At 38.8% G+C, this 25,065-nt stretch overlaps 1 protein-coding gene across 3 annotated transcripts in view; it reads left to right on the top strand.

The window, feature by feature from the left end:
• The window catches only part of RNF180 (ring finger protein 180), an 81,955-nt gene that overhangs the window by 10,920 nt on the left and 45,970 nt on the right, over window positions 1-25,065 (top strand). For 2 of the 3 annotated variants that reach the window (XM_014964825.1, XM_014964824.1), the window contains exons 2-4: window positions 5,468-5,603; window positions 7,841-7,939; window positions 11,505-12,452. In XM_014964825.1, the coding sequence (XP_014820311.1) occupies window positions 5,502-5,603; window positions 7,841-7,939; window positions 11,505-12,452 (1,149 nt within the window). In that variant the 5' untranslated portion in view covers window positions 5,468-5,501. The remainder of the gene's footprint in view (window positions 1-5,467; window positions 5,604-7,840; window positions 7,940-11,504; window positions 12,453-25,065) is intronic. The other variant, XM_014964826.1, reaches the window with a different exon arrangement.

Genomic DNA, 25,065 nt, shown 5'->3' with positions numbered 1-25,065 from the left:
CACTTTATGTTAAGGAGAACCTTGAACGTACCATGATTGTGGAAGCCCTACTGAATGCCTTTGCCCACCCAGGGGGATCTTACAGTAGGCATTTGCTAGCAACCTCCAAACCAAGACAAAGAGGCCAAGAAAGCAATATTTGGATCACTTAAGCAGGCTTTGGGTCAAGAGAACCTGGTTCTTATGGATGACTTCAACTACCCAGACATTTGTTGGAAGAACAGTACAGCAGCTCACGTGTCATCATCCATCAAGTTCTTGAAATGCGTAGAAGACTGCTTCCACATAAAAGTGTTAGATGTGCCAACCAGGAACAAGATACTACTGGACTTGCTACTCACAAACCAAGAATATCTCGGTTAGAGGTAGCCTTGGCTGCAGTGATCACAATATTGTGGAGCTTGGGATCCTGCTGAACACTCTGAAGGTTAATACTAAGTTAAAGGGTTTGGATTTCAGAAAATCAAACTTCAGCTCGCTCAGAACTCAATTGGGAGGGATTTTGTGGGAAGCTTCCATGGAGTATAAAGAAGCTAGCAAGTGTTGGGGGTTTTTCAGCTTTCCTGGGAGCACAAAAACAGTTCCCCCCTTTAAAGGTAAGGGAAGTAGGTGGAGCAAGAGACCCCCTTGGCTTAACTGTGAGGTTCTGAGTCTGCTCAAAACCAGAAGAGAAGTGTACCAGAGATGGAAAAGCAGATGAATACTCATTGAGAACTGAAAGGGCCTTGCCAGGGAATGCCGAGAGGCAGTTAAAAAAGCAAAAGCTCAGCTTGAATTGAAATTTGCCATAGATGTCAAAAGCTACAAGAAAGCGTCCTTCAGCTACATAAAAAACAAGCAGAAACAGAAGAAAATACTGGCCTGCTGTTAAACAAGGGAGGTGAATTAGTCATTAACAATTCTGAAAAGGCAGAGGTTCTCAACACTGTCTTAACCTCTGTCTTTACCAGCACTGTTGGGCCCCTGACAAGCAGTACCCGGGGGGTGTGGTAAATGACTCTTCAAACTGGCAACCTGCTATAAGTGGGATCTTCCAGAGATTGATACTGGGCCCAACACTGTTTAGTATCTTCGTTCAGTGATGTGCGTGATGGGCTGAGGTGTACCCTGATGAAGTTCGCTGATGATACCAAACTGCATGGGGAAGTGGACACTTTGGGAGAGCCCCCCTGCAGCAAAACCTGCCTGGATAGGCTGGAAGAGTGGGCGAACAAGAGCTTTATGAAGTTCAACAAAGACAAATGTAAGGACTTGCACCTGGGGGAACATAATCCAGGAGTGAAGCACAGACTGGAATCTACCCAGCTGGGGAGCAGCTCTGTGGAAAGAGACCTGGGGGTCCTGGTGGACAACAAGCTCAATAGAAGTGAACAGTGTGCTGCCATGGCAAAGAAAGCCAACAGGATGCTGGGTTTCATCAACAAGGGCATCACCAACAGAGATAAAGAAGTCATTATGCCACTCTACTCAGCACTTCTCAGGCCACACGTGGACCACTGTGTTCTGTTTGGGTTCCCTGCTATGCAAAAAAAGATGTGTAGAGGCTGGAGAGGGTCCAGAGAAGGGTCCTCAAAGGACTCGGAAGCCTGCCATATGAGGAAAGGCTGAGAGAACTGGCTTTGTGCAAGGGAAAAGAAGTCTTAGAGGAGACCTTATCACCAGGTTCCAGTATTTAAAGGGTGGTACAAAGAAGGTGAAGACTCCCTTTTTACCAGGAATCACATGAAAAAAATGAGGGGTAACAGGTACAAGTTGTTCCTGGGAAGATTCTGATTGGCCACAAGAGGAAATTTTTTCACAATGAGAACAATGAGCCCTTGGAATAATCACAGAATCACAGAATTGTTGGAGTTGAAAGGGACCTTCTAGAGATCATCTAGTCCAACTCCCCTCCCAAAGCAGGATTGCCTATAGCACATTACTCAGGACTACATCCAGGCGGGTCTTGAAGATCTCCAGAGAAGGGGACTCTACAACCTCCCTGGACAGCTTGTTCCAGTGCTCTGTCACCCTCACCGTAAAGAAGTTTTTCTTCATATTTGAATGGAGCTTCCTGTGTTCCAGCTTGTGCCTGTTGCCCCTCGTCCTGTCTCTGGGAACCACTGAGAACAGTCCGGCTCCATCATCTTCCAACCCACCCTTTAGATACTTACAAACATTGATAAGGTCTCCCCTCAGCCTTCTCTTCTCCAGGCTGAAGAGCCCCAGCTCTCTCAGCCTTTCCTCATAAGGGAGAAGCTCCAATCCCTTAATCATCTTTGTTGCCCTTCGCTGGACTCTCTCCAGTAGTTCCCTGTCCCTCTTGAACTGGGGAGCCCAGAACTGGATGCAGTATTCCAGTTGTGGCCTCACCAGTGCAGAGTAGAGGGGGATAATGACCTCCCTCGACCTACTGGCCGCACTCTTCCCTATGCAGCCCAGGATCCCATTGGCCCTCTTGGCTACAAGGGCACTGTGGAGAATGAGGAAGTTGGAGACATGCTGCTGAGGGAGAGCTCGGCAGGTGTTCTTGCACTGGTGGGAAAGAAGCCTTGGGAACAATAAAACAATGTCTTTATATGGTATTATTTAGGTGGTGTGAAATCTGGCAAGGCAGTGCAAAAACAGATAACAAGGCAGAAAAGCAGATAACAGTGTATTGAAGCAGACAGTAATGATTGGTTAGCCTAGGTGTGTGATCAACGGATAGAAACTACATATGCTGTAAAAATGAAACATTAAAGGTCTTCGTCTTTGTTTCACCACTTGGCGGAGTCCATGCCCTTTGTTGCCACAGGGCACATTGCTGGCTCATGGATAGTTTACTATCCACCAGGACCCCCAGATCCTTCTCCTCAGTAGTGCTTTCAGCAGGTCCATCCCTAACATTGGTGCCTGGGGTTCTTCCTTCCCAGGTGCAGGACCCTACGCTTGCCTTTATTGAACCTCATTAGGTTCTCCTCTGCTCAGCTCTCCAGCCTGTCCAGGTCATGCTGGATGGTGGCACAGTCCTCTGGAGTGCCATCCAGTCCTCCTGGTTTTGTATCATCAGCAAATTTGCTGAGGACACACTCTGTCCCCTTGTCCAGGTCATTGATAAATATGTTAAACAAAACTGGACCAAGTATTGACCCCTGAGGGACACCACAGGTTACAGGCCTCCAACTCAACCCTGCTCCATTAATTACAACTCTCTGAGTCCTGTCACACAACCAGCTCTCAATCCACCTCACTGCCCCCTCATCTAGCCCACACTTCCTTAGTTTCCTAATGAGGATGTTATAGGAGACAGTGTCAAAAGCCTTACTGAAGTCAAGGTAGATGACATCTGCTGCTCTCCCCTCATCCAGCCATCTAGTTACAACATCATAGAAGGCTATCAGGTTGGTCAAGCACGACTTACCCTTGGTAAGTCCATGTTGACCACTTCCAATAACTTCCTGTTCTTCAAGGTGTTTGGAGATGACTTCCAGAATGAATCACTCCATTACCTTCCCAGGGACAGAGATGAGGCTAACTGGCCTGTAGTTTCCCGGGTCCTCCATCTTTCCCTTTTTGTAGACTGGAGTGATATTTGCCTTCATCCAGTCCTCAGGTACCCCCAGGGAAGTGGTGGATTCCCCAACACCGAACACTTTCAAAATTCTGCTGGATGGGGTGCTGGGCCATCTTGTCTAGACTGTGCTTTTGCCAAGAATGGTTAGACCAGATGATCCTTGAGATCCCTTCCAACACAGTATTCTATGATTCTGTTATTCTTCGGTAACTGGTAATCCTTCTTTCAATACCCTGTGAAGTCTATTGCTGCATTTATTGCAGCAAAGTGATACACACTGCTTGTAAAAATCTTTCAGAGCCTGAATTTACTTTTTAAAATAATTTTTTAAAAAGTCATTCGTAGAGAGGTCCATCATTTTTGTACATTACACTTTCAAAATGTGTCTCGTACAGAAAGTAGCAGCACTGACATAGCGAGGTTAATAAAAACTTGAGAGAGATTCTGCTTAAGTCAAGGCATTTGAATCATCATGTTTTGGTCATGAACAAAACTGATTTCCAGTGTAAATACTGCTTTTCCGTAAGTGTCTATTCCGTAATCTTCTACTTGGCAATCTTAACTTACATTAAAATATGTTAATGGCATTAAAAAAATATATTTAAATTTATTGTGACATTGCAAGAAAACGTGTAATGTTTGCCTAAATTTCATTTTCTACGCTTAGTGTGGATCAGGTTATTAAGAGCTGCATGTACATTTGAGCTTGGAGTCTAATGTATGCACACGTTGTTTCTGTTCTTCCTTGTCAAACTATATTTCAGACTCTTAACATATGTAGAAAAAGTAGGAAATCTGCTAAAACAAGACCTTAGATATAAATTTTAAAATAATGAATAAGCTCTGTGTGTTTTTTTTGTTGTCCTTGATTAATTTAGAAAAAAAAAGTCAGGGAAGGGAAATGTAGACATGGGGAAAAATGGGGAAAATACAGAAGTCTATATGGCTCAATAAGTCAAACTGCTCTTCAGACAGCCTGTACTGAAGACCTCGGAGTTCCTTTAGTTAGTGAAAACTAAATAAAAATTAAATTGTTTAGATAATTGCAAAATCAGGTGTTTGGACTGTGGAAGAACAGAGATTCATTTAATACTGGTTTTAAGTTTTATGCCCCAGTGTCCCTGTCAGTAAGAGCTGTACACTTTAGCACTTTGAGTAGGCATAACCCTTGCGTACTACTTGAGTTGAGCGTGTAGATGTAAAAGATTTTCTTTTTTTTTTCATGTGGCCAGCACAAGTGGGTAAAAACAGAAGCAGATAGAAAGAGTTGGAGGACCTTTGGAGAAAGCATGGTGAAAAGGGAATGCTTTGGAAACAGATTATAAAAGCTCAAACAGACTTCAGAACATAGCAAAGCCCAAGGAGAGAAAAGTACTTTTCTTGTCCTTCTGGTTGGCTTAATTTAGGTCTCTGTTTTAGAGGGAGGTCAGTTCAGTTCTGTGAAAAGCTCTGTTGCACCAATAGTACTGATCCTCCCACACAAAATAATTGACAAGAGTAAGCCTTCAGGGGAATATTGAGAAAACAGTCTTTGTCTTCTGTGGTTCTGTATCAGCATTAATTTTTGTTATGCGGCATCGCATGGATGTGCATTTGTATTTAATGTGTGGATAGCAATCTCTTATTTCTATGTACATATTCTGGGAAAATGAGTTCTCTTGTCTTTTGTCTAAACATTGAGGAAGTGGGCTTATTTTTTTTATGTTGTTGTTGTTGCTTTCTAGTTTGGTATGCAACCTGGAAATGAGAACAACTGTTTCACTTCGCTATTTAAAATGTTTAGGTGGCATGCTATACAAGACTAGAGAATGTTTGTATATAAAGTATTAGTCTCCTCTATAGTGAAGAGACAACTGACAGACTTCTGGATCGCAAGAGGAAAATATGTGGTTTCAACAGGTGACTGAATTGTATGGTTTATGGTCTTTACAGATAGACATACAAAGCTGAAGAATCACAAGTTGAAATGAGTAACGAAGAGTCTGACGTTCTACGTTGCTGGAGATGTAGAAAATGTATAGCAAATTCTGTTTGTCTTGCAAAATGTCATGGAAGAGAACCATCTGAAGTAAGTACAGCATCTGCAGGGAGTTTGCAAATTTTTCCAGTGCCATTGTTCTTGAATAAAGAGGTAGTAGACTTGTCCTCACTTAGTAATTAATCTCTTTTGGCGATAAGTACTAAAATATGGACAATTCCATAGAGAGTAACATAAGTAGTAATGGTAGTGAAGCTGAATAGGCAGTGATCACCTTCACGTTCTGTGACATGAGGGCTGATATTCATGATACATTTGACTACTAGCTAGTGTAGAGTGTATAGTGTTACCACTTTTCATATAAAAATGGGTTCCGTTTTTGCCAGCTTTAATGCCGTCATTTTTTGTTTTAATATCTTTTAACAGAGAACTCTTTATTTCTAAGGTGTTTTTAAATACTGATACTAATTTCCAGTGCAATAGTTAACTATGTGTCAAATATTCCTGCATCAGAAACTTCTGCTCTTTAATTTGAAAAAGTGGGAAATAACCTGGCACAAAAATAGTTCCAAATATTAGCCAGCCCTTAGGGGGAGGGAGTGCCCTGCCAGGCTAAAATACCTTTCAGTAATTTACATTGCCTTTATTAAAATAAGCAGAAAAATAATCATACAGAATAAAACAATGACAGAGTATTTCCTGCTGCTTTATAATGGAAGTTAGTAACCACAAAGACTTAGAGTCTTTCCAAATATGCCAAAAGTCTGTGCTTACATCCTATGATCTTGAAACAAAGTGAAAAAGCAAATAGAAGGGAAGTTGTTGATCTTTTTTATTGATGCATTAGAAATGCAACAACTCTTTTGGGCACTGGAGAAGGGTATAACCAATAGAAGTAGAAACAAAGTCACTAATTTTTAAGACCCTGGTATAATTAGTATTATTAATAAACCCCATTTTAATCACTCTGCCTGCAGAGCTTGAAGTTCTGGAATGGAATTGTTTTCATTCTTTATACTTGAAGAATTATTATTTTGTGCATGGTTTGAAGCCATTTTTGAGGGTGTGTCAGGTGAAATTTCAACTCCTTTCGTGGAAGAAAAGCAGTGAAAAGAAGGAGGTATCTTTGTCCGCAGTGGAGCTTTTAATTGCTAGTGGAAATCCACCATCATTGTGCACAAGATTGAAGTAGCTCCATCTCTAATTATGGTAATAAAAAGGTAATTTAACTCTACTTCCTGAGACACTGGGAGGCAGAGTTTGCACTATGATAAGAAGAGTTAAAGACATAGCTGAAATACGAGTGAAAGAGAAAAATCTTAGAACAAATCTTAAAACCATATGTTGAAGTTACGAATGCAATATAAACACTCTAAATAAGAATTATATCCAAGTTGAAGTACAGATACTCTCCACAGATAGGAGGAAGACACTAGTGTAGACATAGCAAACGGATCTATCTGTCTGCTGTCATTACTTGTGGAATTTCTAAAATGTTCTGTCTTCTCTGTATAGCCCCACTTTCAGTCTTCAGCATAATGAAACTTTAATTCCCTTGAGTTTCATAATATAGGAGTCGGTGTTTTCCCATATTCATAAATTTTAACAACTGATTTTAAGACTTTAACACTCACTGGAGTTTCCTTATGTTTTTATCCATCTTTGTAAATTTACTGACATTCTAAACCATATTAAAAGATTTAATTACACTAGTATAATTTCTGTGCTTAAAGGTAGTTAGGTAAATGTTTTGTTTTAGTATCAGTTGGTGAAATGTAACAGTTTTTTAGATAATTATTTTCTCTTCAGTTGGTCACATCATTGCAGTAAAAACTCAAAAGTTGCTAAGAGTAACTGGTTTATCTGCTAGTTAGTCTAACAAGCATTAGAAAATTAATTTAAAACTATTTGTGGCATAGTTGTGCAGTACTGACCACAGTCTTCATATAAACTAGAACTCAATTTTTCCTGTCTTTACTGGAAAATTGTGCCAGCTGATGATGCTTCTGAAATCAATTTCCGAATATACTTAGAAGATCTGCAATTGCATACTTTCTGTTCTTGTAAACAAAACAAAACCACCTCCAAACGCCTCCATCTCCAAAGTGGAGTCTATCCAATGTCCTTAGATTCAGAAATAGACAAATGTTGACAGCATCTACTTGATTTTTAGCTTGAAGAATGCACTAACATCTTTGAGTTTTATCATTTGTTAATAAAATATTTACTGAATTTGGGAAGCTGAGTTCTAGCTATATTCAAACAAAAAAAAAACTTACATGAATGTTGAATATACAATATTTCAATACAATAATTCTTCTTTTTAGCAGACATCACAACCCTCAGCTGCTGCTCAGGAATCTTGCAATGTATGGCATTTGAACTTAGAAGCTATTCCAGAGTGGGTGAAATGTGTCATTGAAAAGGTAGATCTTTTTTTTTTTTTGCTTGCATCTTTAACATTCAAAATGTGAAAAAAGTAAGGGGAACAAATTTCAATGGCACTTTTCTGCCAAGGTCCACATATATTACAGAGACTTTCTAACAGAGGGAATTTTTCTCAGTAACTTCTATCATTACCATTTAAAGAGTCTTTTTTCCCTCTTAAATGTTTTTCGTTTTATTTATGCATAAATTCTGTTCCTGCCCATTTATAGATGAATATATTTATGTTTGCCTAAATAACTGTCATGGGCACCTCTGCAGATTTTGTCAATGCTTAAAATTATATTTAATTATCTAGGCTTGGGTTTTGGTTTGTCTTGATTATAGTTTCTTGCAGTACTAACACATATGACAGTGACAGTAAAAAAGCACGTTGCTCCATAAAACTGGACTGGGGGTTTGTTAAAAGATCAGCTGTTGGAATATGATGTGATGTCTTCTATATTTAATGTGCTATTGTTTCATATGAATAGAAAGTAGTTACCTTCCTGCAAATTCAAAGGTCTGATGACAACTCAGTGTCACTGCCCATTGAGTTTTAACTGCCCATTTGAAATTTCAAACCATCTCATAACTTTCCTGCTGTACTGATTGCTTCAGTTGAGTACTTTCTTTACATTATTTTAGGTCTAGAAGTTAATGTAGTTGCATAGATAAACAGAAGTTTTTCTTTTGCACTACAGTTTTTCTCTTGTGAGTCTTTGATTTTGAGAGGCAAACAATACCTGCATTCCTTTCTGCTTAGATTCTAGTGTCTAAGTTTTACTATATTGCAAGTAACTTCTGATCTAAGCAAATCTGCCCTGAAAATGATACAAAAGGAAAAAAGTTGTTATGACTGTAAACCTAAGCATTCAAAAATTAAGAAAACTTATTTAATTTTCCTTCATTTTTTTACAGTGTTTTATTTTGTTAAAAAGGAATTAATCTATTTTTTAAAATTAATTATCTCGTACTTCAATAGTACGTGAAAGAATAGTGTGTCTGTTTCAGAAAGATTAATCTTGGAGGGTGGGTTGGTGAAATTAGGGGTGATGAGGTGTTTCACCACGTTACAGAACTGCCTAATCTTGAATGCCCGATCATAAGGATGCAGTTTTTTACAGTGCTTTGCATGTTATATTATTTCAGTAAAATTGATTTCAGTATCAATACTAATGTCATTCTTTTCACCTTTAGCTGTAAATGGTCCAGCCTCCGGCCTTTGAAAGCCTAGAGCATTAGGTTGGAGACCTGGGAAATACAAAACATATAGACTACTCAGAAAAGGCTTAACATATTTACTCAGCGTTGCAGAGGAGCAAAGTTACTGAGGTGGCAGAGGCAGAGAATGCATTTCTTTATGAACACCAATATCTTAGCATTTATTTTGTCCTTTAGTATCCTAGGAACTCTTGCCTTATTCACTTCTGACTTCTCTGGAAATACCCTGTGGCTTTATGGATAAATGTGTGGGGTTTTTTAAAGAATTCTAACTTATCCCCAGATCCTCCTGGGCTCTGGATAATTTTGTGATCATGTTATTTTCTCCTGTATGACTTCTGAATCAAGGTCTAAATCATTTTACATAAGCACAAAGTCTATTTGCAGGCTGTAAAAACCCACTGCTTCCCAGCCAGTTCTTTTTTGCCATCTGTCCCTGTTCTTAACCAATCTCATCGGGTTTCATGCATGCATTAGTGTATAGATAATCTTCAATAATTATAAATATCTAGTTAGTGCTGATAGCAACCTTTATTGACCTGCATTTTCTTTCCTCATCACTAATAACTTGTTTTAGCTTTCTTCCCATTTTTTCCTCTTTGTGCAGTCCATCATTAAATCTGTGTACCCACAACTCCTTTTCAGATGTTACCGATTCTCCCCCTACCACCTCCTCCACTAGTAGGCTGTTACTTCTTTTACTGAGTCAATGCTTCCACGGTCCGTTGCCAAACTTATACTAAATCAGTCCTGGACTCCCTTGTGCTGCACCTCATCTCCCAGTCTCTGTGCTTATGGGACATAGAGATGTCCTTTTTCTTCCCTACTGTCTCGTGCTTTCCCATTTTTGCAAGGCTCCTAGCCTAACCTTCATGAATCACTTCTCCTGTCCGTTTGAGAGGTCCAGGTTACTATTCCATAGTGTCTGAGTGTCAGAAAGAGAGTGCCTCTCCCTGAATTTTAGTGCCTAGCCCATGGCATTTGGGAAATGGAGTGTGAGAGACTTAGAGTAAATCTCTGAACCATCTGAATTCTTCTTTGGGAATGGTGTATGCACACCTTGGTCAGGCTTATAAACTGAGAGAGACTGTGCCTCTTCAAGGAATTTTCAGGGATTTGAAAGCCTTTGGGCATATGTTAACTGAGATTTTTTTTTCTCTCGTTAAAACATATCCAGATTTAAGCAGATTCTCATAGGTGCAATGAAAGACACATCTTTGATACCTTGTGAAATTTTGAGGTTTTAACCCGCAAGGCAGGAGTAAGTTTCTCAAAGAAGGGTTTTGAGAATTTTTTCTTGCATTGCATATGAGAAATAACATTTTTTCCACATGAGTGTTACTTCTGAAACTGCAGAATTGGTTTTACTGAAGCTTTCTGAAGCTTTCAGTCAGAGAAGCAGCAGTCATGGAATCATCTTCCCAAACTACCTTGAAAGACATTTGCAACTGAAAGCAACACTTTAACTAGAAATGTTGGGCAGCTTCTGTATTCATGGCTCAACCCCATTTTAGGCACAGTAGTGAGTAATGTATGACTGGAGTTGATAATGATGTTTCTTATCTGAGCTTTGATACTACAAACTCTTGTGTAACTTTAATCCTTAAGGATGTTTCTGCTGATAGATGATTTTATTTACTGAAAATACTAATAGTTGTGCAAATATGTAAGAGGTTATAGACCTTTGACAAATACTTTCTTTTTTAAAAGTGGCTTTAGGATTGAAATGAAATTCATAGAATTACAAATAATGATGAGCATAACTGTCTCCTTATAGATAGAGTATTAAGGATTTGTCATGCTATCGGCACACAGATTGTGTTGTAGTACTACATACACCAAAATACAAGTACCATTTCAAGCTTTTGTAGGGTAAGTGAAGTAAAAAGCTCTATTCACTTTGTAAGAAATCTCCTTCCACAGTACTTAGTATGCAAGAAATGTATCAGCACTCAGAAAACTAGGCTGAGAAACTGTGCTTGCCAACTCCAAATTAACATGGTAAATTGATTTTACTGATTTAAAGGATCTGATCTTTTCACTAGTATTGCAGCATTATTCTATCTGTGGACAAATTTTAAACATATTTCAAAGCCTCTACATTTTGAAACGTATGTTCTAGATTTCATAGAGTTAGTTAGCACTGCAACAAGCAGAATTTTGACCAAAACTTTATTTATGGTGGATTTTCTTTCTGCTGTGAAGTATCTCCTATTGTGTTTGAAAAACAAAAAGTAAACCCTTTTTTTAAAGGAAAAAGTAACGCTAGTAATGATTTCTTAAGAGTTTATTTACAATTAAAGTGCTTGGTGTTTTGTTTTTTTTTTCTTTTCTTGTCAATAGGCACAGTGGACAATTGGAAAACTGCACTGTCCATTCTGTGAGGCCTGCTTAGGGGGCTTTAACTTTGTTTGCAAAACTAAGTGTTCTTGTGGACAGTTAGTAAATATACATTTCTGCAAAAGTCGGACGGACTATCAGCCAGCCTTCTCTCTTAAATCCGCAAAATCATCAGGACAACACTTACCTCTCCTTAAAATTAAATCTAGTCCTAGCAAGGATATTTGTCACGAAGTGAAAACTGCATCTTTGGAAATCAAAAATCAAGGGCTTTCATACATGGCCAGAAATAATAACGGAACTGGAAGATTAACAGAAGCACTTTGCCTAGAAGTAAGAGCTCCCAGATTTGAGATTAAATGTAAAAAACTTCCCTTAAAGGGAAGAAAGAGGAATCTTTCTGCTTCCTATCCTATGAATGACGCATGCACTGTAAAACCTTTTCACAGAAGATCACGTAGTTTGGATTTAAATATCAGAGGCAGACTTGTTTTGTCACCTGAGTTATATGAAACTTGCAGTATGGGAACAATTTACAATGGCCAAAATGAAAATCCGTTTGTTTACACACAGAGTGGCCTGCAATTAGAGTCCAATAGGAAAGGTGGCAGTTCTTCTCAGGATCTATATAGTTTCAGTGCTGACAGACAGCTACAAAAAAAGTTTCAAGTTACTTCCTTTGCTACATTACTGCATAGAGAAACAGAAATTAAATGTGATTTTGAAGCTACCGAACAATCTTCTGGGAGTGCTATTGCTGATGCGTCACCTTTTGTGATGAACCTTTCTTCATCTACAAGTCCTGTAGAAGAGGAACAATACATCACACCTGTTGGTCTTCTGCAGCCTACGAGTATTTCCTTCAACCAAAAGCTGAATAAGAGAGAAAGAAACAAGTTGAAAAGCTTGAGGAGAAAACAGAGGCGGCGAGAACGGTGGCTACAGAAGCAAGTAGGTGTTTAAGATTAATTATGCTATTTTTTGGTAAAGTTTGGCTTGCTTTTGCAAATCATTCTGACTTCTTTTTGATGCTGTCTCTTAATATTGGTTTCATGTGGTACTGCTTAGAGTCAGGTATCCTGCAAATAAGTACTTATGACCAATTCCTACATGTAGTTTTTCAATTTCTACTCATGATGCAATAATAATTTTGAAATGGGAAAAAATACAGTAAAAATTAATCAGTGTGATTAAAAAACTAAACATTCAAATCTTCTGAATGAGAAACCCTAGCATTTCAGGATTTCCGAACTTTTAAGTAATGTTAAAGCATTTTGAGTTAACTTTACAGTTAATAAAAAATTATGTTTTAAAAGATATTTGCATCTACTATTTATTTTAACACAAATATTTTTCTTTGAGTAAACAACTGATATTTGCTATTTAAAATATTAGTCTTTAGTAGGTAAATATTTTGTCTAGAAATGTAACATAAATGTTACATATTCTTATCATTTATACAACTATGGTTTCCTTCTTCAGACCATCTAAAGCAGAACAGAATTAAAGACCATAGATTCTCTTCCAATTTTTGTTGGGAGGGAGGGGAGAAAGACCAGGAATGTATCTTAAAATTAATAACACAGGTTTTGTTTGCTCTGAAGTTCAGTAGAAAGACTAATGATATGTACACCTTTAAAAGAAAATTTCTTATCATAAAATTCCTGCTACACAATACTGTGTGGCTAACAAGAGCAAACATATTAACTCTCATCAGAGAAGTAGCGTCTACTCAAGAAACCATTCCTGCTTCAGGTAGGTATGTCATTGTGATAATATTCAAGTATTCCATAGATGAAGTGTGGTAACATGTAAAGCTCATGTAAACCTTATTTCACAGATTTTTTTAAAATGTGATTGCTTTACATTTTATATTAGTCAAGTCTAATTTAATATTTATGCCTTATTGAGAAATACTAAGCTTATTTGAATGGACTATGCTTAGGTTCGATAGTAAATTATTTTCATTGGTTTGCAGTTAATACAACAACATATATAGGACCACATTCACATATGAATCTTTTGTTAGTCCTTTGTACCTGAATGGTACAAAGGGATTTTCACCCTTAATATTCTGCTGCCCTCATACAGTTCCACTTCACTCGGACAGCAAGTGACTAAGAGCTCTTTCCTATAGACAGTCAACAGAGCCTTTAGAATACCGTAACGAATCAAAGCAGAGCAGTGAATTCAGGATTGAGAGAGAGAGATACATAGAGGCTGTCTCTCTCAATTAAATGTGAGAACCAGCTTGAAAATGTGATGGGTCTGGGACATATTACGAGACGTTTCAGTATGACGTGTATGTTCTTTCACCTTTGGGAAGGTTTTTTGTTTTGTTTAAATAAAGATTTAAATTGGCTTTGCGATATTTTGAAAAGTTGCTCTTATTTTGGAAAATGCTTCTCTAAAACTGAAAGTAAAGAACCTTTCCAAGATTTGGATGCTTTAATAGTAGATACTTGTTTTTAAATAAGTCTAAAGGTTACTACATGTCTCAATCCCTAAAATGGCTTTAAAAATTCCAGGCCTCGTATGTGTTAAATGAAATTATGATACAAAAGTGCAGTATATAAGAGCATTTGCACTATCATGTCATCTACAGTCATCTACACTTTAGGCTTTGTTAGATGTTACTTTCAAGAATAAAATATTATACAAATTTTCCAAATTCATGATAGCTAAGAAAGAAAAATATACTTTCAGATCTTTTTCTTGTTAAACCATGCTTAACCAAATCCTCCATTATTTTTAAGATTCATAGAGCAAATGATATACAGTTGTTAAATCTGGTATGTCTCATCAGTAAGCATAAGGTCTTCAAAGTACAATAAATTTAAAAATAAGTGTATAAAGTAAATCACATGGAATCAAATAGTAATATTGAGGGGAAACTATTTTGGTTTTGGATTGATTACTTTAACCTCGGTGAAAGTTTATGATTGCAACATGGAATATTTAAACAGGCCTGCTTCTCAGTCTGTGTGTCAAGCAGCATGTGTGGCTAGTGCAGCTGTGTTTCCCATCACTGTGCTTCACGTCCCCTTCCCAGGAGAATGTAGATCTAGCAAATTGCATTCTCTGTACAGCCTGACATGTTGCAAAAGGGGATACTCCTCTGCAATGCACTCCTTTTTGTGGCTGCTTCCCTCTTGTGTGCCAGTCAAGGTGTCCTCCATCCTCTTGGAAGTTCCACTTTGCTGTCCTTTTCCTTCAGCTGTTCTAACGTCCCTCCCCATAAAAATGTACATTTTGTTTCTGTGGTACTTACAGTAGGATGCTGATCTGTGGCATTTTGTAACCATTTCTGGCATACTTACCACATATGCTTAAGGAATCAGATAGCAAAACTTCACAGAGAGGGAAAAGCGTAAACCTCTGAGTGCATTGAGTGAAAGAGTTTTGATAAATGACAATGGGAAGTATTTCATTTAAGTATTCTTTTAAGACATACTTTAGTGCGGCAGAAACCCGATGCGAGGCGAGTCTCCTCTGTTAAAGGTGCTGTGCATCTCATTTTTAACTTTAATTAAAGCTTTTCTGGTGAGCAGTCCAAGAGAACAGACCTGTTCAGACTTTGGAATTTCTTTTTAAGTGCATAGGCTGCTTCTCTAGGTTAATTCTGTAATGTGATAACTTTGTGTGTCAAACGTTTTTTCTCTCTTGCACTAAGCCATAAATGTTGTGCTGTGGCAGCATGTGCTCTGTCATTATAAGCTGAAGTATATAAACCGTGGATTGTAAATAGGAACGATTCTGTGCCTCCTGGCCTGCGCTTGCCCCCAGATGCCTGCCCTAATTTGGGCTCTGTGGTGTAGATGTGGGACTGAGCTAGTCTGCTGACAGCAGAGGGACCCAGGCTGCCTCGGTCTGCTCTGCATCTCAGTGCCTGCAAGGGGGATACTTGCGTTTTGTGTGTGTCTGTGCCTGTGCACGTTTGTGTTCATGGGGGATTTTTAGGTTTCTGGTCAATCATCTAGGGTATGATGATAACTATTTAAGTCTAGGAATTGCCAGTATCAATAATGGGTCTTGTTATAGTGGCTATAGCTAAGAAGATTAAGTATTTCTGTTATAAATTCCCTTTTGTGTGTATTTGATACATGTTGGCATTTTTTCTAATGTCTGATGCTTGTAATAATTTTCTGAAAGATCTCAGACAGAAATATCATTTTGGGCTCCTCCATTCTCATTTAATTTCTCTTCACAATCTTTTTACATAGAGGAAGACTATGTAGCCAGCTTCAAAGCTGCACTGTCCTCTTGGAAATTATCTTGATCCATCGGAAAAAATATTGTTGGTGTTTTTGCTGAATTTTATAACTTGACACGCCATCAGTTCTTCTGTATCTTTTTAAAAACATGGAAGTTTTGTGTTGCAAACATGACTAGTTTTCATGAAGTGAGTTTGCTTTCATGCTCCCAGGGTAAACAGGTGGGTGAGATACTGCATCCACACTGTCAGGTGCTGTTATCTTGCCCTGCAGCCTTGCATTTTCAGTTCTCTGACAGCTGACAGTCCTGTAGTTGAAGGCACTAGGCTTCAAAGAGGTTAACTTGTGACCTTAGCTCACTTAATCTATGCTTGTCTCTTCTTCATGTGTACATTGGTTTATAATTCTTTTTCTTGCACTGTCATGTTTGCATCTAAACTGTAAATCCTTCAGGTATCTTGTCATGTGTTTATGTACTTGGATTTCAGTCACACTTTCTGTGATGATACTCAGAACAAGAATCATCCTCAGACAGTACGCATTTCTTGGCTGGCTGTTGGAGGGCTAAAAGCATTACTTAATGTTGGTACCAAGATGAAACAGGAAGAGAAGGAAATGAAATGAAATCACAGCCAGAGGAGGAGGCAAGCAGTAACTACAAGATCTCAAATGTGACCTTTGTTAGGGAAACATGAGGCCCTGGAGAGGTTGCTTAAAATAAGGAAAGAGGACACACAGGAGAAAAAGGGCAGTCCTAATCCCATACCCCGAGATCTGTACCAAAAGATAGTGAGTTTAATATGAAGTAATACTCAGTTGCAGTGACTGACAAGCTGTGAATCCCCAGAGTTAAGATTGTGGGATGCAATGGTGGGAGAGCATTTTGACACTGTGCAGTTCATACTGTATCTGCACGAGCTTTTTTAAGCACTTCCTCAAGTGACTGTAAGAGAAAGGAAGACCAAATATTAATATAAACCTTTTCAACCTGGGAAAGATGGAAACTCTAATTTCAGTGTTCAAAAGCATTCATGTCTGCATAAGTTCTCAAAACAACATAGCAATTTTTAAGTTCTATACTTAACCGGTTGAACTTACATTTAAAGCACAATAAACTTTGATAGAAAGAAGACTGAAGTGCTTTTGTGTTAACCTGTTGTTGCAGAGTTCACAGTCCTTGGCCTGATACACTCATTATTTACTCTTTTTGAAATAATAGTACTGGATTGATGGTGCTTTAGCATTAATGGTTTAAGAGCCACTGAGCAGCAAGGCTGGAGGGTGTTACATGCACATCTTCTTTATGGGCAAAGAAGCAATCTTAAGAGTGTGATTATTGTCAGTCCAGATTTAATTGTTAAATAAGAAAGAATAATATTGACATTAAGACTGTTTCGTGTGCTCACTTGTTCTTCCCCAGTTCCTGCGGTTCTGCCCGTGGCACTGTGCATCGGGTCTGGGAGCCAGCAGCAGGCCTTGGGGTCCAGTGGTGGGGAGCGTTACTGCCACTTGCCAGCATCTGGCGTCCTTTGCTGGGAGCAATATCATAGAATCACAGAATGGTTAGAGTTGGTCATTGAGCTCCAACCCCCCTGCCGTGGACAGGGACACCTCCCACTAGACCAGGTTGCTCAAAGCCACATCCAGCCTGGCCTTGAACACTTCCAGGGATGGGACATCCACAGCTTCTCTAGGCAACCTGTTCCAGTGCCTCACCATCCTCACAGGAAATAATTTCTTTCTGGTATCTAATCTGAATCTCCCCTCTTCCAATTTAAAACCATTGCCCCTTGTGCTGTCACTACACTTCCTGACAAAGACTCCACCCAGCTCTCCCGTAGGCTCCCTTCAAATATTGGAAGGCTGCTAAAAGGTCTTCCCAGAACCTTCTCTTCTCCAGGCTGAACCATCCACGAGCACTCCCAAGTCTTTCTCCTCAGAGCTGCTCTCCAGCCGTTCTCCACATAACCTATATCTGTGCCTGGGATTGCCATAACCCAGGTGCAGGACCTTACACTTGAACCACAGGTTCACACGGGCCACCTCTCAATCCTGTGCAGGTCCTTCTGGATGGTATACCCATATTGATGAATAACCTAGAACTGTAGAAATACTGTATAATTTTTTCTTGTATAAACTGTAAGTATTAGAAACTATTATTTTAGGCTTTCTTTAAGTCCGCAGAAAACATTTATCATAACAATTTATGACATTTGCTGTCCCACACCTAGGAAAGACAGGGACCTGTTCATGGAGGTAGCTTGCAGTGGTGTGCCATTAGGTCCATCCCATAATTGCAGATGGATTCTTATTACATAGACAGAGTGAAGAGCAGATTACATTGCAGTTATGTAAGACTACTTGTGCAGATAAAAGTCAAAATTCAACAATGGTATGAATAAGAATATGAGTACTTTCGTATTTATGAGATTTACTGTGTATTACCAGAAGGACCACATCAAATACAGAGTAAGGAGAGCATTTAAGATGAGACTTTACATAAGAAAATAATTTATTGTTATAAATCTTACCAAATTTTGTGCCCCAGGCCTGTAGTCCTTCACTGCTACAAATTGTTACTGATCCAGTGACTAAGAATTTGAGTAAGTCTTATATTTCTAATTGGTTTTCATGGTACTAAACTCCCTGAATACATGTAAGCTGAGGTAAATTAAATGCTACTTGCATGGATATTTAAGTAGAGTGCAGGGCTTGGTTCTTCAAATTCAAAAATAATATTTTTTCAGGAAAAAAGATATTCCTAACATCTGTGACAATTAAAGCTCCCCACCTTTTTTTAAAGAACTATTTCTTCATGCTTTGTAGTGGTCAGTGCATCTGTGAATGTTTCTGATCCGTATCCCCTCTTTAAATTTTATGGTACCCAACTTCCAAGAATTTTTTTCCCTCATGTCTGCATTTGGGATAAAATAGTGCTATCTGAACAGAATATATTTTTCTTTACATTTCTCCAACAATTTTAGGTAAAACTACAGGCAGTCATAAAGAAGTAGAAGTCACTGTACGCATCCAAAAGATGTCACACAATCAGAATAAAACAGAATGAATTCCATACAAACTTATTGTTTCTGAAGTTGAAAAGCAATCAGTGATTCTAGTAGGAAATGGAAAAGTTAGTGAAATGAATTATTATTTATAGTACTACAAAATACTGAAGAGATATTATGTGATAGCTACATTTCAGAATTAAATATAAGGAAAGATGGCACCTACTGTTACAGCTGAAGACGTTGGTAGTCTTTGGGGCATATGAATGTCTTGCATAACCAGCAAGTTAAATAAAACTTATCTTAAAGTTTCCTGTGTTATAATCTAATGCCCTTATGGCTGTAAAGCTGTGAAAACATATATTTTTTAAAGTTAGCCATTGCCAAGATTTCATTTGATACAGTTCTTTTTCTCATATCATGAGATGCTTTAGCTTCGCTAATGCTTTATATCAACACCTAAATTAAATTGATTATACATCAGAAGGGAAAGGTTTCCTTTATAGCTGACTTAGCTAAAAACATGTTTCATGTTTAATACAATTTGGAATTATAGTGGATTAAGTGTGGGGGGTTTTTTTGTTTTCTTTCAAGAGTATATATGCTTTTTTTGAAGAAGCTAAAAATCTGTCAGTTCCCATTATTATTAATTTGGAATCAAATAAATCTAATAAAAATAATTTCACCTTTCATTTGAGAATTAGGAGATTTGATGTGTTGTTTCTAAAGACTGGAGATTGCAGTATGAACAAGAAAACATTTGGACATAGTGAAAGTGAAGAAAAGAAACATTCTTATTCATTAATGATCTCACATTTTTGAAAATGCCATCAGTCAGAAAGAAACTTATTCATTTTCATTAAGTAAGGCTTCCTCCCCATGTTCTTTATAAAAGAAATCTAATAGTTTGACAAAAGGTTGATCAAATCTTAATCTTCTGTAGCTCAAAATATTGAAAAATTTTAAGTGATCTTATTTTTGCATTTTGTATATCTCATTTTCTTCTTTGTACAGAGTAAGGAGAGGTTGCACTACTTTTACTAATAAATTTTGTATGATTATTAAAATAATGTAAAATTAAATAAATATTTGACGTTTTGAACGCTTACTCAAAGAAATAAATCATTAGATGCTTCTCCAGACTTTTAATGGCATTATGTAGTTCATTTATATTTTGTTCAATAGCTTTTAAAAGCCATCTTGAGATTTGATTATGATTTAGACTTTTTGCTAAAGTGCACTGCTAATACAGATTTTGAAGCAAAATGCAAATAATTAGCTAGCAGCTTGAGAACAAAAATGTGATCTGAGCTAAGGGAGAGGAAGCAACTGATGAAGAAAGATGAGTCTGTAATTCTTCCCTAAATGCAAGAATTTTAATTCATAGAATGCTTTGGATTGGAACGGACCTTAATGATCATCTAGTTCCAACCCCCCTGCCGTGGGCAGGTACTAGACCAGGTTGCTGAAAGCCCCATCCAGGCTTGTCTTGAACACTTCCAGGGACAGGGCATCCAAGACTTCTCTGGGCAACCTGTTCTAGTGCCTCATCACCCTCACAGCAAATAATTTCTTCCTGTATTTGATCTAACTCTCCACTCTTTCAGTTTAAAACTGTTACCTCTCATCCTATTGTTACAATCCCGTGTAAAGAGTCCCTCCCCATCTCTCCTGTAGGGCACTTTTAGGTACTGGAAGGCTGCTATAAGGTCTCCTGAGAGCCTTCTTCAGGCTGAACAACCCCAAGTCTCTCAGCCTGTCCTCAGGGGAGAGGTGTTCCAGCCTTCTGATCATCTTCTTGGCCCTCCCCTGGACACACTCCAACAGATCCATGTTCTTCCTGTGCTGAGGACTCCAGAGCTGGACACAATATACTCCAGGTGGGGTCTCACGAGCACAGAGTAGAGGGGTAGAATCACCTCCTTTGCCCTGCTGGCTACTCTTCTGTTGATGCAGCCCAGGATACAGTTGGCTTTCTGGGCTGCCAGTGCACATTGCTGGCTCATGTTGACCTTCTCATCCATGAGCGCTCCCAAGTCCTTCTCCTCAGAGCTGCTCTCCAGCCATTCTCCACCCAACCTATATCTGTGGCTGGGATTGCCATAACCCAGGTGCAGGACCTTGCACTTGAACTTCATGAGGTTCACATGAGCCCACCCCTCAAGCCTGTGCAGGTCCCTCTGGATGGCATCCCTTCCCTCCAGCGTGTCAAGTGGGCCGCACAATTTGATGGCATCAGCAAACTTGCTGAGGGTGTGCTCAATCCCACTGTCCACGTCACTGACATAGTTGTTGAACACACCACTCTCAGTGGGGGTAGAATCACCTCCTTTGCCCTGCTGGCTACTCTTCTGTTGATGCAGCCCAGGATACAGTTGGCTTTCTGGGCTGCCAGTGCACATTGCTGGCTCATGTTGACCTTCTCATCCATGAGCGCTCCCAAGTCCTTCTCCTCAGAGCTGCTCTCCAGCCATTCTCCACCCAACCTATATCTGTGGCTGGGATTGCCATAACCCAGGTGCAGGACCTTGCACTTGAACTTCATGAGGTTCACATGAGCCCACCCCTCAAGCCTGTGCAGGTCCCTCTGGATGGCATCCCTTCCCTCCAGCGTGTCAAGTGTGCCACACAATTTGATGGCATCAGCAAACTTGCTGAGGGTGTGCTCAATCCCACTGTCCACGTCACTGACATAGTTGTTGAACACACCACTCTCAGTGCTGACCTCTGAGGAATGCCACTCGTCACTGGATTCCACTTGGACATTGAGCCATTGACTGCAACCCTTTGAGTTTGGCCATCTATCCAGTTCCTTATCCACTGAATGGTCCATCAATTCATGGTTTGGTAAAAGCTGTATAGAAAGCAAAGAAATGTTTAACAAAAGAACAGGGGTAAGAAAAAACAATTCCATGGCAATTTTTAAAGGTAAAATTAGAAGATGCAAATAGATCTAATTTAAAATATTTCAGCTTCCATTTGCAGATTGAAATGGTATGTCTTAGGAAGAGAAGAGCTAGAATTACAGTGCAACTCTGAAATGCATTTTAATGGAAAAACAAAACTCCAACTGTGTGCTTGCTCCACTATTATTCTTGTCATATTAGTTTTCATACAAAGCATACAAAGAAAATAAGTCATAGGAGGCTATTTCATTCATAAGAAACAGAGCAAAGAACATTCATTGAAACATGAAAAAGGACTTGACTGCAGACGTGGTGATGGAAGAAAAAATATAAATAGTGAAACAAACCATGCAATGTAGAGTGTTAAATTCAGTGGGCTCCCTGAATTGGAAAGGGTAGGTGCTTTTGGAGCATTCTTGGATATAGCAGAAGTTCAAATGTGTGCCAGTCATTCATATGGAAATAAACTTACATTCTTCCTTTTTGTGCATGTCTTTGATATTTTTACCCTCTTTGTTCATTTCAGTCACAATTTATGGTGTGGTAAGTTTTATCTTCGGATAACTGCTTGTATTTAGGATTATGAGCTCTAGTGTGGGAAATGCTGTACATGAACTTTGCAAAATAAAAAAATACCAATCATAAAACAAAAGTCCATAGAAACCAAGCCCCGTGGTAGCAGACCTGCCAGCACTGGCACATCCAGAAGCAGCCCAGTGTCCTAGATAGGACCTGCTGTTCTTCGGTCAGTTTAGTTTGCTTATATTCCTCAAGTCTGGTGCACACTTAATCTTGCACCTTACAGAAGCTGGTACTATTAAGTACATTCTCCCCTGTTAGCAGCAGAGTTTGCAGATTTTCTGTGGTTTAGAGAACTACTTGTTTGTTTTATTGGCAACACTGGAAAAGTAGGGTTCTAGAATAGCAAATGTAAAAAATAAATATGTAGCATTGCATATGGACAATTGCACGCAATTTTTATTATTTGCATTTTTCCCAGGTCTTAAGTGGGTTCGGTGCTCAGTCTCACTTGCTACAAAACAGGCAAGGTTATATGAAAAGATGCGTAAAGAGGTTGTTTGAAGATTAGATACAGGCAGACCTGGCAGTTCCTCTTGGCTGCACAATGACGCAGCTTTTACTGTTAAGTAGTACTCCTCTTGAGGTGGGTCCAAAATCCACATTGAAATGAGAATGTTAATTATGTTAAGAGGAATACTGCTTTTGGTATACTAGCAAACTGAATTTTGGTTTTGACCATTACAAAAAATGCTGAACAGAAGCAGATTTCTTCTGGATGATCAAATCTCTTCAACAGGGAGCTACTAAACTGAAAAGCAGAACACCATTTTTGTGGCTGCTGTGGCAATATGTTGTTGTTTCCCTCAGCAGCACAGTACAACAGACCAATCTGGTTTCTAAAAGTAAGCTGGTTTAGGAGGATATAAATAACGCGTTAGAATTACTACTAGATGAATCTTTCTGGATTGAAATCTGTAAATCTATGGAATATATCCGTATTTAGAATGGTATTAACCACTGTGGGGATGTCTGTCCTTTGGATTTCTTTTGCTCTAAAAGTATCCCACTTCCCTTTAGCTTAAGTATAAACATAGCATTGATTAGTGCTCTGAAACTATTTTTATACAAATGTGTGAGCAGTACTGAATTTTAGAGATGTATGCTGAAAAATACAATATGTGACCCACAACAGTGGGGACAGAATGTGATGAGGATTAACTTAATCCACTATTAGTACAATAAAATCTCACTTTTTAATGGAGAACTGCTGGAGGAGGTGGTTGCTCAGCGAGACTACTGAGATGGAGTCTCAGTTGTTCTCTGCATGTTCTCTAGGTTGAACTTCTGTGAAACCTGTCTTGGGCAATAGCAGTGGAAGATCTTACCTGAATTCATCTCGTTATATATATACCTGAATTCAGCATGTTGTATGAATTCTTTTTTTCTCTTTATCTATACCATTCATTTTTCACCTTCAGCTACAAAGATATGTTTTTCTCCTGTTTCTAACACAGATTTTGTTCAGCGTTTTGAATCCCAACACACCCATTGGTCTGGTTAGTTGAGATTCAGAGTAGCTGTTTATCCTAAGTTTCTCTACCTTGTCTTCTCCCTGTGCGCTTGACAGCAGTTTGTCTCTTTTTGCCCTCCTGTGCGCTACACATGGTGCCAGATCAAACATCTTTGGACCACTGCGGTTGCTTTTTTGAAGTCTCGTGCATTTTCTCATGATCTTATCTTCCATTTCTTATTTGTGTTTTTAGACAAGTTTTTTTCCTACTTTAATTCCATCAGTCTTCTGCTGTTTTTCAAATATGGGTGTGCAGATTTTGTGGGAACAGAGCCACTGTACTTTTGCATGCAGTATGCTTTTTATCATCATTTATTGAAGTTAAAGTTCAATTGTTCAAGTAGTTCTTCATGAAAAGCAGGCAGAAAGTGAGATTTTGAGAACAGTGAAAGAATTCATACACCTCAAAATGGATACTGTAAAAAATGTTTTGCCGATATTTTGTTTTGCCATGTAGATGATGTACAGAATGTGCGCTATAATAGTACATTCTGGTGCCATAGGTATTGAAACCTCTGCAGCAAGATCCCTCAACTGGTAAACTATGGCCCAAATGTAGCTCACATGTCACCTGCATTCCTTTGTACCCCAGAGACTGGTTTGTAGAGGGTCCTTAGTGTGTGGAGAGGGAATAGAGCTGGCACAGACTGAGGCAGGTAGAAGTTCACTGACAAACTGAATCTTGAGTCCAAGAGTGAGATTGCTTACCCTAAGAAAGCAGACGAAATACGAGTTTTATTTCTTCAGATGTCTCTTGTCATGCTCCGTCCGTGTTGGATAGGACTGCAGCTGAAGGTGGAAGAACAAAAGGTAGTGGAGCTGGAGTGCAAATGCATGTACCTTCCCTATGTCTGCTGTGCTTTGTTTTGAAGCTGGACTATAGAGGAACACGGGGAGTGGGGTGAAGTGGAGCAGGCTCTCCGAAGGCTATGACTTTTTACATACACGCAAGTGACACCTGAGAAGTAGAAAATAGAGACAAAGAGTGGTGCCTGTCAACTTGTATTTGGATGTTGAAGAAGGAGGCCAGGAGTTTGTGGGGCCATGTGGAATACACAGAATGGAGAGTGTCTGTTATTCATGTTTCTACTTTTAAGAAAAAAGTAAGTGAAGACATATTAGTAGAAAGCAAATTGTGGCCATTTCCATGGTTTGTCCAAGAACATCCTCTGTATTTTCCTATGATCGTAGGAAGTTCTCTAAGGAAACGTGTGTCGTTTAGTATAGAGCAATAATGTTGAACTTTTTTGGTTTTATGAAATTTTTGTGTTTACTGTCAAATTTATTCAGAAAAACCTAGTGCTTTGTCGAAATTTTGTTTCAACACAAATTCGTGCTGAAGTG

The sequence above is a fragment of the Calidris pugnax genome, unplaced genomic scaffold, assembly GCF_001431845.1.
Source record: "Calidris pugnax isolate Ruff unplaced genomic scaffold, ASM143184v1 scaffold273, whole genome shotgun sequence".
NCBI classification, from domain to species: Eukaryota; Metazoa; Chordata; class Aves; order Charadriiformes; family Scolopacidae; genus Calidris; species Calidris pugnax.
Note: the sequence above shows the minus strand (reverse complement) of the source record. Positions and strands in the feature narration are given on the sequence as shown.